The sequence below is a fragment of the Tachypleus tridentatus genome, chromosome 12, assembly GCF_004210375.1.
Source record: "Tachypleus tridentatus isolate NWPU-2018 chromosome 12, ASM421037v1, whole genome shotgun sequence".
Classification (NCBI taxonomy): domain Eukaryota; kingdom Metazoa; phylum Arthropoda; class Merostomata; order Xiphosura; family Limulidae; genus Tachypleus; species Tachypleus tridentatus.
The window spans coordinates 68,875,854-68,890,958 of NC_134836.1; the positions used below are offsets into that span (position 1 = coordinate 68,875,854).

The 15,105-nt window shown below is 33.4% G+C and overlaps 1 protein-coding gene and 1 long non-coding RNA gene across 16 annotated transcripts in view; one reads left to right on the forward strand and one right to left on the reverse strand.

The window, feature by feature from the left end:
- Positions 1-768: 768 nt before the first annotated feature.
- LOC143235247 (uncharacterized) lies at positions 769-5,327 on the reverse strand. Its single transcript, XR_013018984.1, has 4 exons — positions 5,014-5,327; positions 4,773-4,826; positions 2,324-2,538; positions 769-1,191 (listed from the first exon to the last, which is right to left on the reverse strand). It is a non-coding gene; the product is annotated as an uncharacterized LOC143235247 (long non-coding RNA).
- A 3,728-nt stretch (positions 5,328-9,055) lies between these two features.
- LOC143233504 (exocyst complex component 6-like) overlaps positions 9,056-15,105 on the forward strand; it is a 17,209-nt gene continuing 11,159 nt past the window's right edge. For 6 of the 15 annotated variants that reach the window (XR_013018196.1, XR_013018197.1, XM_076469792.1 and 3 more), the window contains exons 1-2: positions 9,056-9,532; positions 14,689-14,762. Coding sequence is in view for 9 of the 15 variants with exons in the window: in XM_076469790.1 (XP_076325905.1) it covers positions 9,464-9,532; positions 14,689-14,762 (143 nt within the window). In the remaining 6 variants the exon portion in view is untranslated. The remainder of the gene's footprint in view (positions 9,533-14,688; positions 14,763-15,105) is intronic. The other 9 variants (XR_013018193.1, XM_076469798.1, XM_076469789.1 and 6 more) reach the window with 2 other exon arrangements.

Here is a 15,105-nt window from a genome sequence, read left to right on the forward strand (position 1 = left end):
GAAACGTTACAGCTGTCGTTGTTCTAAGTATCAATATATCATAGAAAGCGGCCCGGCATGGCCAAGCGTATTAAGGCGTGCGACTCGTAATCTGAGGGTCGCACCAAACATGCTCGCCCTTTCAGCCGTGGAGGCGTTATAATATTACGTTTAATCCCACTATTCGTTGGTAAAAAAAATAGCCCAAGAGTTGGCGGTGGATGGTGATGACTAGCTCCCTTCCCTCTCGTCTTACACTACTAAATTTGGGGACGGCTAGCACAAAGCTACTCGAGGGCTATCAAAAAATCATAGCAAGAGTGTTGAAAGTGATTATTTAAGTTTGTTTGTATAACGTGGAATGTTTGTTTGTTTGCCACGTTATACAACCAAACTTAAATAATCACTTTTTTTTAAATCATTAAATATTAACTCACCAAATAAATTGAATAATAACTCTTAAACTAAACAGTTTTGTATATCCAAAAAATATTAGTTACTAATTTGAAATCATTCTTTCCCCAACATGTGTGTCTACAGTGAAGTTATAATTTATAAAGCTTCTGTAATAAATAATCATTTTCTTTGGAACAAACATGTATTTTTAACGCGATAAAACAGACAATTTTTTAAATACTCTATAGCTTTTTATTTTCTATTTACATAGATTTTATTTTAATTTTTTTATCGATGTGAAGTTTGTGAAAATTCGGGACAAGAAAACATAAATCGAGTTCCACTGTCTCTTATTGGTGAAGAAAATCGTCCGATCATAGAAGTTCTTTTATTGTTGTCTTGCATCTGGCTTTCTAATTCGGTTAAACACTAGTCAAAAAATTCTTGTGGATCTAAATATGTTTCAGGGGCTTACTTTTCTCAATTTTTCTTTCTACTCTAGTCGTCGGAACACTCTGACTCTGATGATTTCCTTTCGTGAAACAAATCTCGCAGTTCTTTGAAGTAAAGAGGTCTCTTTGATTTATATTTCTTAAATTTTTTGTTACGTCTACAATGTGAAGGTACCTCCTTCCTTTCAGTTAACAGAGTTTCTGATATATATGAAATTATTGGTTGATATTTATGAGGCTGTGTTGGTATAAAATATTTTGTATGTGATCCTTCAAGACTCGTGATAATGTTTGTTATTTCATTTGAGACATTACTATTTTGGATGTCCTTCCTGTTGGTAAAAACATTCGCCTTTCTTTCTCTCTAAAAATAACAAGAATCAGGATAGGTTGATGTTAGTTATCATTATATAGAAATTACCTCTTGGAAATGAATACAATGAAACTACCGATAACTGGGCTATATCAATTTAGTGGATATCAATTAAAATACGTTTTCGAACAACACTTTTATTGAAATATCCAAATTTTGAGCACACTAATTGACTCTATAAATTGATTTCTAATAAGTAAAAAAGGGAAGGGAATGTTTATTTTATGCATATCGAAATATTTACAACTTTACTTTGGGGAAACACTCTGTAGAAAGTATCATATTTTTCTAGTACTAAACAGAATAAAATGTAAACAATTACTTACAAGCGTTATTAGAAATTTGAGAATTTCAAAAATAATCAAACTGAAAAAGAAATTGAAATAAAAAACGTTGGTACTAACAACTATACTTTCGAGAATGGTAAATTGCGTGATGTATATTTTAATTTAGTTGCTGCAATTATCGAGAATTTCACTCTACGTTGTTTTTGTTGTTCTTTTTATCAGGAAACTTCAAAACGGACTATATCTGTGTCTGCTCACCAAGAGCATTAATACCAGACTATTAGAGTTATAAGTATTCGGTCGTATTACTGGGCTGCACCAGATGTCCTTAATCTATAGGTGCCTTGTATTTAAAATTCGAATATTTTAATATTTGTTTGGAAGCAGTTTAACATCGAGATAGCGCTGCGAAATTCATCAATATCGATTTGAACTAAAACGCAAGAACAATACAAACACGATAATAATGATGCTTCATAAAAAGTAAAATAAAATACATTTTTTAAACTCAATGTGGTGCGTAAATGAGTCCAGTGTTTTTAATTAGAAAGTTTCTAGCTAGCATAAATGTCAACTTGTTAGAGAATTTCTGCTGTTTAAAATTTTGGCATGACGAGAGGGGTGTTTGAACATCAGATAAGATACATCAAAGTTCTACATCATAAAAATCTATAGAAAGTAAGTAAACATATGTGACTGAAGGTACATTACATTCTTGTTATGTTTGTCTATTTGTGCTCTACCCACCACGGCTATCGACAGCCGGTTTCTAGCATTGTAAGTCCCAGACACTCGGTATGAAATATGATGACATTTCCCGTTATCACAATACTTACTTCAGGAAGATGAAAATTCGGAACTTTTTTTGGCCCTCTTCTCTTTTACACTTTTACATTTTCTCTTCTCGTTTCTAATAACAGACTGATCTTCATCTTTTTGTGGTACAAGTGAATATTTAATTTTTGTTCTGTCATCTTTATTCGCATGGTCTTCTGTGTTCACTGATTTTACTGCTTCACATCCACAACAATTGCACTTCCAAATAATGACACTACAAAAAAAAAGCGCGAATAAATAACATAGATGATTTAATTTGACTCTTATTTGTACATTAGTGTTATGTCAATTAAAAATGGAATATAATTATAATCTAGAAATAATAATATTTAACAACGACAGCCACAGATACGTTCTCTCCCAGTGGAACGTCAGTAAGTATATGAACATATAACACTAAAATAGGCGGGTTCAGTTCCCCACGGTGGACATGACAAGTAGTCCCCTGCTGCATCTCTTTAAAATAAAGTTAACAAATGTAAACAGGAATAAAATGTTATGGCTTAAGAGGGATAATTTAATAATTATTATACTTGCAGATAAATTTCAATTTTAAGACCATATTGAAATAAACTGGAAATCATTAATTAGTTAAAGAACTTTTTGAATGAAAATGCCTTTTATATTTATCTAAAGTACTCGAATTGTAATAGTTTAGGTTACCCATATTTTACACGTTTCAATTTCAAGTATTTCTTCTGACACGCACAGTACCTTGAGGTATTTACATATAAAAAACAGGTTGAACAATAACATACTTACAAAGAATGTTTTTCATCAGAAGAACTTGTAATATTGTAAAAAGTGATCCACAATTTAAGCTTTAAGTGAATCTCCACACTTAAAATACACTTTATTGTAAACTAATGATGCTAATTTCCCCCTTACATATTTCTTCTTAATGCAAGCGTTTGTAACCTTCTGATTATTTATCATTCTAATTAAAATAAAGTAACTAACATTTTTTTATTTCTCAGCCCCTATAAATTCATTTTTAAGTATATACACACATGGTTCAACTATTAATAACATATAAATTATATTAAGATCTATTCAACAAAACATAAAAAAATACTGTTTTGTTCTTGCCTTAAAGAAATGAGCAATAGTGGTATTCCTACTGCAGCAGTTACCAATAGAATCGGATTTTCTAACATGGATGGTGCTGAAATGGAAAAATACAAGTTGAAAAGAAAGTTAGTTTAGTGCAACTTGTTTTTGTTATATGATAGTATTGGAGGAGGCTACGTTTCATTTGGTATACTTACAGTGAAAATAACAAGATAACCACAGCGTTCTAAGTTACTGGAATCGAAGAAGTTCCACTCTTTATTCAAACACGTATAAGTTTAATGCATATGAAAAAAACAGTACAGGTAAAGAAGTGTAAAGTATCACTTTAGATTTACTTTCTTATTTGATAATCCAAGTAAAGATATTAACTTATCATATCTTATGACAACGAAATACACTGACTGTGTTTTCTTATCAAATCAGGATAATCATTTGATGCGTCACATGTCTGACCACCATTACAGCAGATATATGTATTCGTAACAATGCAAAAGTGACGTTTGTTTTGTTTTGTTTGTTTGTTTGGAAATTTCGCACAAAGCTACTCGAGGGCTATCAGTGCTAGCCGTCCCTAATTTAGCAGTGTAAGACTAGAAAGAAGGCAGCTAGTCATCACCACCCACCGCCAACTCTTTTACCAACGAATAGTGGGATTGACCGTCACATTATACACCCCCCACGGCTGGGAGGGCGAGACTTCCAAAGATGTATGATTGTTGACACTGATTTACTAGCAATTTGTAAACTGAATACTGTTTATATGTTTCTCTATTCAAAGAAATCTGTAATTAGTGTGTAAATGAACTACAAACGAAAGAGAATATATTGGAAACTATCGGTAATAATTCGAAGCGAAAGTGCATGGACTGTCTTTTTGTTGTAAACAAATCTAAAACTCTGCTCTAGACAACCAGTTTTCTAAAATAGTCAAAGTTTAAATAATACAACAATACTAGGAGGAGAAAAATACTTATGGCATGCAGTTACTGGTCCAAAAACTTACTTCAGACAACAGAAAAGCTCAAACTGCGAACAGTGAATTAGTGGGAATGATAGACATGGTTTGATGAATCATGTTTTACCTAAGTTGCTATGAGTGGTGAAATGGTAAGAGATTTATTATTTAGAATAGAAAATAATGTCCACAATGTACTGGAATATTATAAGAGATCGGGTCTTCACACATTACTACATTTTTTACCTTCATGAATAAGGGATTGAAGAAATTTAATGGGAAGGAAGAACAACACGCGTCAACACAAACATCGTCACGGTAATATTTTTACATCACGACATTTTGTCACCAACCTTTCCACACATATTGTCTCACGTTAAAGGTACGTTTTACGTAATTTTATATGTAGCATAACTTACTTTTCTTTGGAGAAGGAACGTATGTTTCTTCCTCCGTTTCTGTTTGACTTGGATCTAAGAAAAAAGTTTGAAATGTAAACAATGTTAACAATTAAAAATAAAATAATGGATGAAGTATATAATAACTAATTTACCGCTTAGTTTGTTCAAAACAGTTTTTCCTTTTTCGATTTATTTAAAAAACTAGAATTCACAAATACTGATCACACATATAAACGCTTTAAAGGAAAGCACAACTTACAACACAGGTTATTTCTCAGTGTGAATCCTTCAGGACATTGGTGGTTTTCATTAGGTTGTACGCATGCTAAAATAAAGTATAAGATTTTTTGTAGTTCAAGTATTGTTTACATAAGAAATAATATTTTGCACTGTTTGTTTGGAATTTAGCATAACACTACATCATGGGCTATCTATGCTCTGCCCATCACGGATATCGAAACCCGGTTTCTAGCATTGGAAGCACGCAGACATTTTGCTGGGCCACTAGGGGAATTTTTGACCTGATATGACACTTTAGGCTCATAACAAATTATTATCTACTTTTCTTCTTGAAAGCTCATACACTGGAAATCCTGTAAGGTATAAACAAAATCTAACAAATATAGTTGATGGCTTATCTTGTTCTTTATCTACTGTATCGTAAGTCACAGGAAGTTTCAAATCAATGTATTTTCATAATTAATAATAAATAAGGATTTACAATGCTAAAGTTGAGGGTTCGATTTCCCCTCGGTAGGTACAGCGGATATCTCTTTGAAGCTTTGCTATATGAAAAACGCAAATTTTGGTAATTAAAGGCCCGGCATGGCCAGATGTGTAAAGGCATTCGACTCGTAATCTGAGGGTCGCATGTTCGAATCCCCATCACACCAAACATGCTCGCCCTTTCAGCCGTGCTATAACGTGACGGTCAATCCTACTATTCGTTGCTAAAAGAGTAGCCCAAGAGTTGGCGGTGTGTGGTGATGACTAGCTGCCTTCCCTCTCGTCTTACACTGCTAACTTAGGGACGGCTAGCGCAGATAGCCTTGTGAAGTTTTGCGCGGAATTCAAAAACAAACAATCGTAATTAAAAATATATATAACATGACTGACGGAACAATAAAGTGAAGCGTGAGAGAGAACATAAACTAAAAAAATTAAAATTATTTACGAAATCATGCGTGTTTTCTGCTTTACGGAATAGCGAATAAACAACACGCAGTGCTGTATTTATTCTTGAATTTTTTTTCATTAATATGTGACGTGTTTAATATTAACTTCCAACAAATGAAGATGTCTACCCAGATCAGAATTAAAGATATGCTCAGTAACAGATATAGTTAATCAAACAAGCTCTTCAAACTTTCTTATTTCAAATGATAAGAATGTATTGTTTCATCCCTTGGATGTGAAAAGTGGCTAAACAATGTCTCTGAATACCAGAACTTGGCTGTGTGTTTGTAACAAAAGAAACATTTTTCTGCTATAACACCGTAGCATTTTGCAATTTCAATATTTTCACAGACGATTAAAGAAATCATTCAACACTTTTTATTTTTTAAATTATTTGTTCTATGACTTGTAAAGAAAACAACAAAACCTTTCTAATTTCTAACATAAGGTTATCTCGTTTTCTGACTTCACGGAATGTCTAATTTCATTAATTGTGTAATGCTATTGATTACATTTATTCATATATATATATATATGTATTTAGTTATTGTATATAATAATAATAAACCAAAAATTATTTCGTAATGATAAATTTATATCCAGACAAGTTTGATTTTCAACGTTTTAACACCTCAGGTTTAACGCGGAAACAATGGCGGTGAGCTGTATGTGGGTAGTTGGAAAGGTGATTTCATGGATTTTCGAAAATTAATGTACAATCATTAAATATATATCGAACTTATAACACTTTACATAAATTGTAGTAAAAATGGATGGAATCCGATTCATAATATAAAGTTGTTGTTTTTTTTAACTTCTAAACACTACCAAAATCGATTCTCATAGGCATTTACCTTCTAAGAAATGAGTGATGGAAATTGGTTTTTGTGCTTTTATCTCCCAGTTTCTTGAGTATTCAATAATACACTTATAAGCACCGGCATCAGAAATATCAAATTTATCAATCATCAAATCACCCGTGGCTTTGTTTATGTGAATTTTCTCGTCATCTGTTGATATTACACCGTATGGGCCAAACCAATAATACCTGAAAACATCAAAGGTATAACATTTGATCTTATAGTTGTCAGGGACACATGGAATAACCTGTGGGGCGCCAAGTATAATATTTTCGGGTTTAAGTTTTATGTGCCCAGGCACTGCTATTGTTACAGCATATAATGCCATAAAAAGCAATGTTTTGAAAAAGAACTTCACCATCTCTATATCTTAAAGTTTCCTTGCAGTAGTATGTTAAACGTTTTACAAAATGTCTCCTAATTATCTGTGTTGCTAAGATACTGTTTCATTGTTATATTATAAATATTGTAATGACGTAAGAACCACAAACAATATGTCATATAAGTTACGGAGTTACGGATTAAACACTAAAAGCTGATAAAAGTTACGGAGTTACGAATTAAACGCTAAAAGCTGACAAAGTACAGAAACTAAAAGTTGTAAAATTTATGATGAGGCTACAGAAACCACAGTTCCATTTTTAAACAGCTTTGATTTGAATTTAAAATATACAAATTCAAAAATGTGTGAAAATAAATCTAATGTTTACGTTATTTTTATTACAAAATAAGATATTGTTGTTTCACAACATGCTTAGAGGCAACAAAGAAACACCACAAACAATATATCATAAAAGTTACGGAGTTCCGGATTAAACACTAAAAGCTGATAAAAGTTACGGATTAAACGCTAAAAACTGACAAAGTACAGAAACTAAAAGGTGTGAAATTTATGATGAGGCTACAGAAACCACAATTCCATTTTTAAACAGCTTTGATTTGAATTTAAAATATACAAATTCAAAAATGTGTGAAAAACCTAATGTTTACGTTATTTTTATTTCAAAATAAGGTATTGTTGTTTCACAATAATACTTACTAAATAATCACAGTTATTGTTGTGAAAATAGTTCAAACAACTCGCCTGGCAGGTAAATTACATAACTTAAAAACAAGCCTCTGAAAGACTCAAACCACACTTTTATCTTGTAATTCACAGGTGATGTTGCAGTCTGGAAGAGTGCCGAAAAACGTATAACAGCAACAAATGGCCACTACTAAACAATATAGAATTTTAACTGCAGTAAGTGGAGAATTAAAATAAATGCGCACAAAATACAAGTCATGTTATTTACAAAATCGTACAAAAAGAAAACAAATTAATATATTAATATTACAGTTATATCTAAACGTGACTCTCTTACAAGTAACAATATAAAAGGGCCTGGCATGGCCTAGCGCGTTAAGGTGTGCGCTTCGTAATCTGAGGATCGCGGGTTCGCGCCCGAGTCGCGCCAGACATGCTCGCCGTGGTGGCGTTATAATGTGCGGTCAATCCCACTTTTCGTTGGTAAAAGAGTACCCCAAGAGTTGGCGGTGGGTGGTGATGACTAGCTGCCTTCCCTCTAGTCTTACACTGCTAGATTAGGGACGGCTAGCAGAGAAAGCCCTCGAGTAGCTTTGTGCGAAATTCCAAAACAAACAAACAATATAAAAAAAAATCAGAGGGGTTACTTTGATTTAAAATTAAACTGGATACCACACTATATAACATAAAAACCAGAATTTGTAAAATAGCAAGTTACCTTAGGAATTTAGATGATTAAAACAAGAAGATTCAACAATAAACATATTTAAACTTTACAGAACATACATGACCAGTCATAGAATATGTTTGTGTAACATGGATAAATGTATCAAAAACACTCATCAATAATCAAAGTCCTTCGTCTGATACAAGTGTATCATACAAGGTCCCATATACGACAGTCATTCAGTTCAACAGCAAAACATTGGCTTGAATTATAGTGAATAAAATCATTCAACGCGTACTTTCCGATTATTACTAAAGTGATATTGTTATGACAGTTATAAAACATCAAAATTATGAGATTTGATGATTTTTACCTCTCGAATATGGTTTATTTCCATGCATATTTCAAGATCTCGGATTTTATAGGGAATTTAAAAAGTTTCTATTCTTCCCTTAAGTTTCCCCAATTTGAGTTAAATTATTAAAAAATAAAAGCATCATAAACAAACTGTTTACATACTGGTTGGAACAGAATTACAAGACAAAGAAATTTATTTATTTTCTCCCATGAAGATACCTAGGGGGCTGAATAGAAAAATCGTAGAGTTAATAACATCACAGGCCTGCTACCAATGTCTTCTCACAAGTATAATTAATTGTGATCACACTCTATCAGTTTAGAAAACGTTTTCATCGTAAGGCAAAGTATAGTTGATATAATATTGTACATGTTTGTTTTTGAAAAATTCGTGAGTGCTTATGAAGCTCGTGAGGTAGATAGAGCACAGAGTGCCGGTTTTGTAACTTTGCCTGGAGGTGCAAGCAACCCTGTTAATGGAATTATCTGCAATTATTCAATGAGAGACTGATCGTTTTGTGAGTCAGCCACTTTCTCTTGAAGTTATTCACCTCATGAACAATCTGAACCTGTTCATTCCGAGAAAGATTTTTATAGCCTTTTCCCACCACAGGATTTTCTCATGTTTCCCTATACACCTCCTGCAGAGTCAGCTCGGTTTAATATTGCGTATTTAGGTATGATTCCTCAGGTATGTGATGTTTTATCCTTTTTTATGATTTCCTACAATCCTCATCCTTTTTTGTTGTATGATAGTTCTTAGTTCTTCTTTACCTTATTCAGTTTCCCACTTTCTTTGGTTATTAGGGTTCATACAAAGCATTTTACTTCATAATTGGTTGAGAGTTCCAGCATGTCTTGCTTCCTATGTGCTGTGGATAGTTTGTTTGACGAACCATCAAGTAGCCTATCCGTTTTAAGACTCACAGGTGTTGGAATCTATTTTACCAATTTTGGAGTACTCCATGATTTCCAGTGCTTTTAACCCATGCCTCTGTCTTATCCTTACTTTTGTGGTATTTATCTATCATACATTTACTTTCAGATACTGTGTACCAAAATCCTGAGGTTTTTGAGGAACAGCCTCTCCTTTGTTACTTCTAAGATGACTCATTTTTCATTCTCTACTCTCACCTTGCATACATAATTTTTCTGTTGTTGAAACATACTGGGTCAAAATGCAGCCTTCTGTCAGACTTATTTGCTGCCCACTTAGGGAATCATGTGTAGCTCTGTTTCTTAGTATATTTTCAAACGTATTCCAGACATTTTGGAATTGCATGCTGGGAACACCTGCATCAACACTCTACCCTTTCGTTTTTGGTAGCTCGTTTGCCACAGTTGGAATCAAGAACAAGCCCCTATTCCTGTTTCCTATCCTAGTGCTTCCCAGCTTTTACCTGTTCCTCTTTCCAGGGGTTTTCTTCAGTGTAGATCATCATAATATCAACAGTACCAGTTGATAACTGGATGGGAGCTCAGTTGTGTGACTTTCTTCCCCTTTGGCAATGTTTCACCACAGATTGGTGGATTATTTGGGCATGTCCTATGCTTCCTTTACCTTCCTCTTTTTATCACAGATATCCATTTCTTTCCTTCTTCCTCAGGATCCCATTAACAGCCAGCTTCTGTCGGAGGTAGTTCAAGACCTTCTGTCCAACAGAACATTGAATCTGGAAATCATCTCTCTCACAGTTTCTATTCCAGCTGTTTGTTGTTATTAAAACTGAAGACTGGCTATCTGTCATAGTCTTTCAATCAATTTCTAAGTCTCCTTTTTTTGTTTTATAATGAAATTGTTTCTCCCCTTGGTGGGTGTTTTTTCTCCTATTAGCTTATGGATGTTGGCAGTCTGATTTATTTGCTGTTAATGTTTCATATACTCTTTATCATTTAACATATTTTATTTATCCAGATTATTCTTTCCTCCATAAAATCTTGGCTGCTAGATATGGTTACTCCAATTTCCCTTCCTTCCATTTCCTGGCCTTCTGTGTCCTGTATGTGCTCTTCATTGTTGTATTGCAAAGCTTCCATTCATGATTTCCATTTCCACCTATTTATCCCTTAGAAACCATCTTCTGTTTGTGATTTTTCTCCTTCCATCATATGGGTTCAACTTTTGATTTGGTTGGTTTATTCCTATGTTTCTTTATCCTCCCATACATTGCTCCAGGTGTCTTCTCATCAAATTAGGCATCTTACCTTTTCTCTGGCATCGCATCTTCATTGTCTGTCGGAGAAAATTCTTAGGCATATGGACTACATGTGATATGTTTCTCTCTCATTATTTGCATAGGCTTTCTACTTCCTCTTCAGGATGTTGTCTTCCACCTGTGACTATTCTTTAGACTTCCATGTGACAACAAGCCTGGATAAGTTATATTTCATCTTTTTCTACATTTTCAGAGGTCTTATTTCCATTCTCATTGTAATTCTCTGTTTGGATCACACTCCATGGCAAGTGTTGCCTGATCAAGTATTCTTTAACCTTAAAATCCACACTTTTTGCCATGTATACGCACCTAAATATATTCCATGGCCATTCAGTGCACACTGTTGAGATGGGGTATTCAACAAGGTTGCTTGAGGATTAACTTTGCAACAAAAGTGCTTCACAAATACACCCATCCCAGACTGTACCAATCATGGACTACAGGAGTAAAACAGAATGTGATAGCTGCCTATCCTGCCATGCCTTATATTGAATAAATCAGCTTGGTCTACTTTAAAAAACAGTTTCATGGTCACCTATTTCACTATCTGAGGTGTTGACATATTTCCAAACTTTCCACCACGTATCACACTCCCTTTTTTTCTAGTGGAGCTGGGTGTTCTTATCAATTTTCAATTCCAAGTCACTGTGGTAGTGGAATGTGGGGCATTGTCCTGAATTGTTTAATGGCATAAAATATCTACAATTCAGTGCAGAGTAGGGAAGTGGTTTTCTGCTGGTGTAGATGACATCATATATATAGACCAAAGGAGTGAGACCTCAAATTGCAGTTAACTCGTTTGGTTGGGTTTCATCATCCTGGTCCCAGATGAAAATCCATTGGCTGGATTTTGGATATAGAGTAAAAGCAAAATACATAAGTTTTTGCACATTGTAGTATGGATGTTTGACTTCCTCCTTCAGTTATACTTTATCTGTATTGTGGAGGCAGGGCTGAATTATTTATTAGGCACAGTGCCTAGGGCCTATGAAAACTATAGGTCCATGAAAATTTTCCTTAAAAGTTAATTTTTGGATTAACTTATATGGCTGGTAGGGCCTACAAACAGTAGGTGCCTTCGTCCTACAATCGTCTTGATACAGCATGGTGGAGGAACTTGGGATTGTTCTGGTTCTTTCCCTTCAACTGTCTTTTGTGTAGCTTATTCTGAGGATGTTATTTGTCTTAGGTTGGTTCTGGTCAATTTCTCTTTCATATACATTTTTTCAATCCAGGACATCAGGTTTTCAAAGTTGATATACCATTTTCTGTTCTTAACATATGCTCTCTTCAGGAGTCAGATGTTTGATATCCCTTCTGGTCTCATTAATTTTAAGTGAAGATGGTATGATCCTCATTCTACACCCACCCTCTCTATCTGTGTCAGTTTCCAGCAGCATAGATTTTGGATGTAGTTGACTTGTGAAGTACAGTTTATCATGCCCTAGCCACTTTATGTCTGGAGACACTTCCATTTTTCTCCAATACTAATTGGATTTACTTCTCAGTTTTTGTCTACCAGAATATATAACACATTTCCCAGATTGGTGAAGAGTATGGCTGGTTTAGAAATAGTGTAGTCTCCCACATCATGTCTTCATATCTAATTCTTTAGACTCAAGGTGTGTTCTTGGTACTCTTCCAAAGGGTGCTTCTTTTCTTCCCTTGCACCAATTCAGTGTGTGATTCTATCTGATTATATAAGCACAGCTGATGTACCATTTTAGAAATTAGTTTTTCTATACATAAAATGTACTTCCTCTCCACTCAAAATGAGTGATTCAATTCTCTACCAAAACTCAAAACAGTAATTTGATAGAACTAAATAGAGGAAGTTACATGTATAATGAATGAATAGCACTTTCCTTTGTGGAGGATTATCCATGATAATTTGCATGAGAGACATTAAAATGAGTGATTTCCAAAGGATGGGAGGAAAAATACTTGTGGCATGTTTTTCTTCCATTTTTGTCACATAAAGGGCAGCACTAAATGAGACTAGTTATATGAAATACATTTTCAGTATAGGAAACATAACTTTCACTGTTGCCCTGGTTAATATCTTATTTTGTTGAAAATCACCTATATTTTCATGAAAATTGGGATCATCTAGAAATTTTTCCCTCTCTCCAGTATATTTTCTTGGCCTCCAAATTAACAAGGCTCCTTATATCCAATTTTATATTGTAAGCCTCGATATGGATGTATCATCCAGTTGTAAAAGAGACCCAAGGCATCTCTCAGTCCTAACTTGTTAATTTGGAGGCCACAAAAACATCCTGGATGGAGGGAAAAATTTCTAGAAGATCCCAAAATATTAAAGAGTCAGTGAGTTTAATACAAAGGTAGATGATGTGAAAAAAGATTGAAGTAGGTGATGCAACTTTGAACATTTTACAGTTTTAAGTCATCTTTATCATACTAATAAGATATAGTGTATAATGTAAGCCAGTAGTGAAAAGGAAAGGATGGTTTTCTGTGGACAAATATTTAGTCCCATCTTTTTAAGTAAGGTGTACTTTCTCTGAATTCAGCTTGACAGTGAGGATGAATCACATATATTAACCTGGTTTTGCTTGTGTTATTCAGTTGTTATACTAGTGACGTACAATGGATGTATAATGTAAATACTGTGGTTCCTAGGACACAAACAGCACAGCATAAAGATAGACTTTAATACAATAACAGTTTCCTTACTTGACTATTTTCCATATATTGCAACAAAGGTATTTCTGCTGAATTAGACAATGACTGAAGGTGGAAAGTTTGCATTTAGCATACACATTATGCTATGATCTTTTTATAGATGATTTATGGACAAAATTGAAAGTGCTTTTGTTGTTATTTTTTAAAGCTTTTAACATCTGGGGAAATAAGGTTAACACAGTATATGCAAATCAAGAAATTTTAAGAGTTTGGAAAATTTGTACCTTATGGACCATCACACTTTAATGTTATTACCTTAAAATTGAAACTGTTTGTTTAAACCACATCTGAAACATAAAACCATTTTTATCAAAATCTAATTTCAAAGATACCCAATAATAATTAACTTCTTAAAGTTTTAGGTCAATTAGGAATTGTATTTTTTTAATGAGATTTAGTTTTCTGTGAAGAGATTTATTTTTGTTGTTGATTAATTAATGAAATTCTTATTGTAGTTTTGTTCTTATTTATTTTTCAGTTGTGTTTTGTAAATAATCAGAATACTTAATACTTTTACACAGTATTATTTGTTTAAGGGTTAATATATCTTTTAAGAACAATTTTCACGCTTCCTGCTGCCCTTGGAACTATTTCATTGTAAATCATGTTCAGTTTTGATGGCCATAATAATGCATTATTATGAAAATACTTGTTTCATTATAGTAAGTTTCTACAAAATGAGGTCAATCTTATTCCACACATTTTGATAAACTTTTCACATAATCTCCACTGCATTTGGATGTTGGCTTTCTAGACTATGTTTAAGCAGATCAAAGACAAAACCGAAACAGCATTTTATGCTTCAATAAAACTGAATTGTGTTGGCAATCCAAATATTTTATGTTAAGGCCTTAAAAACAAATACAGATAATAATTATTTACTAATGGATATAAACTAAACTGAGTTCTTTTTTGTCTTCAATAGTGTTTGTTAATTCAGAACCTGTTAGAGGGTTTGAAGAAGGTGCACTCCAGATGTGCTTTGCTGATTTTAGGCAGGTTAGTAAACCTTTACAAAACTCTACTATTTAAGTTCATATTAAAAGATATTACAACTAATGTAAACATTGCTTTTGGACTAAATACATTTTATGTGGTTGCTGTAGAATAGTCATTAATATTGTATATGTATGTAACATAGACATATATTATGCATATAGATATGTAATTAACAGTTACATTATGGAAGACATTAAACCTTGTAGAATGATATATGCTCATAGGAAGAAAAGTATGCAACTCTCATGAAATGCCTTTCAAAAAATGAAACTAGTTAATGAAATTATTTCCTTAAAACTTGATAACAAACTTTCATTAAAGTAAGTAGTTTCAGCAAAAGTTT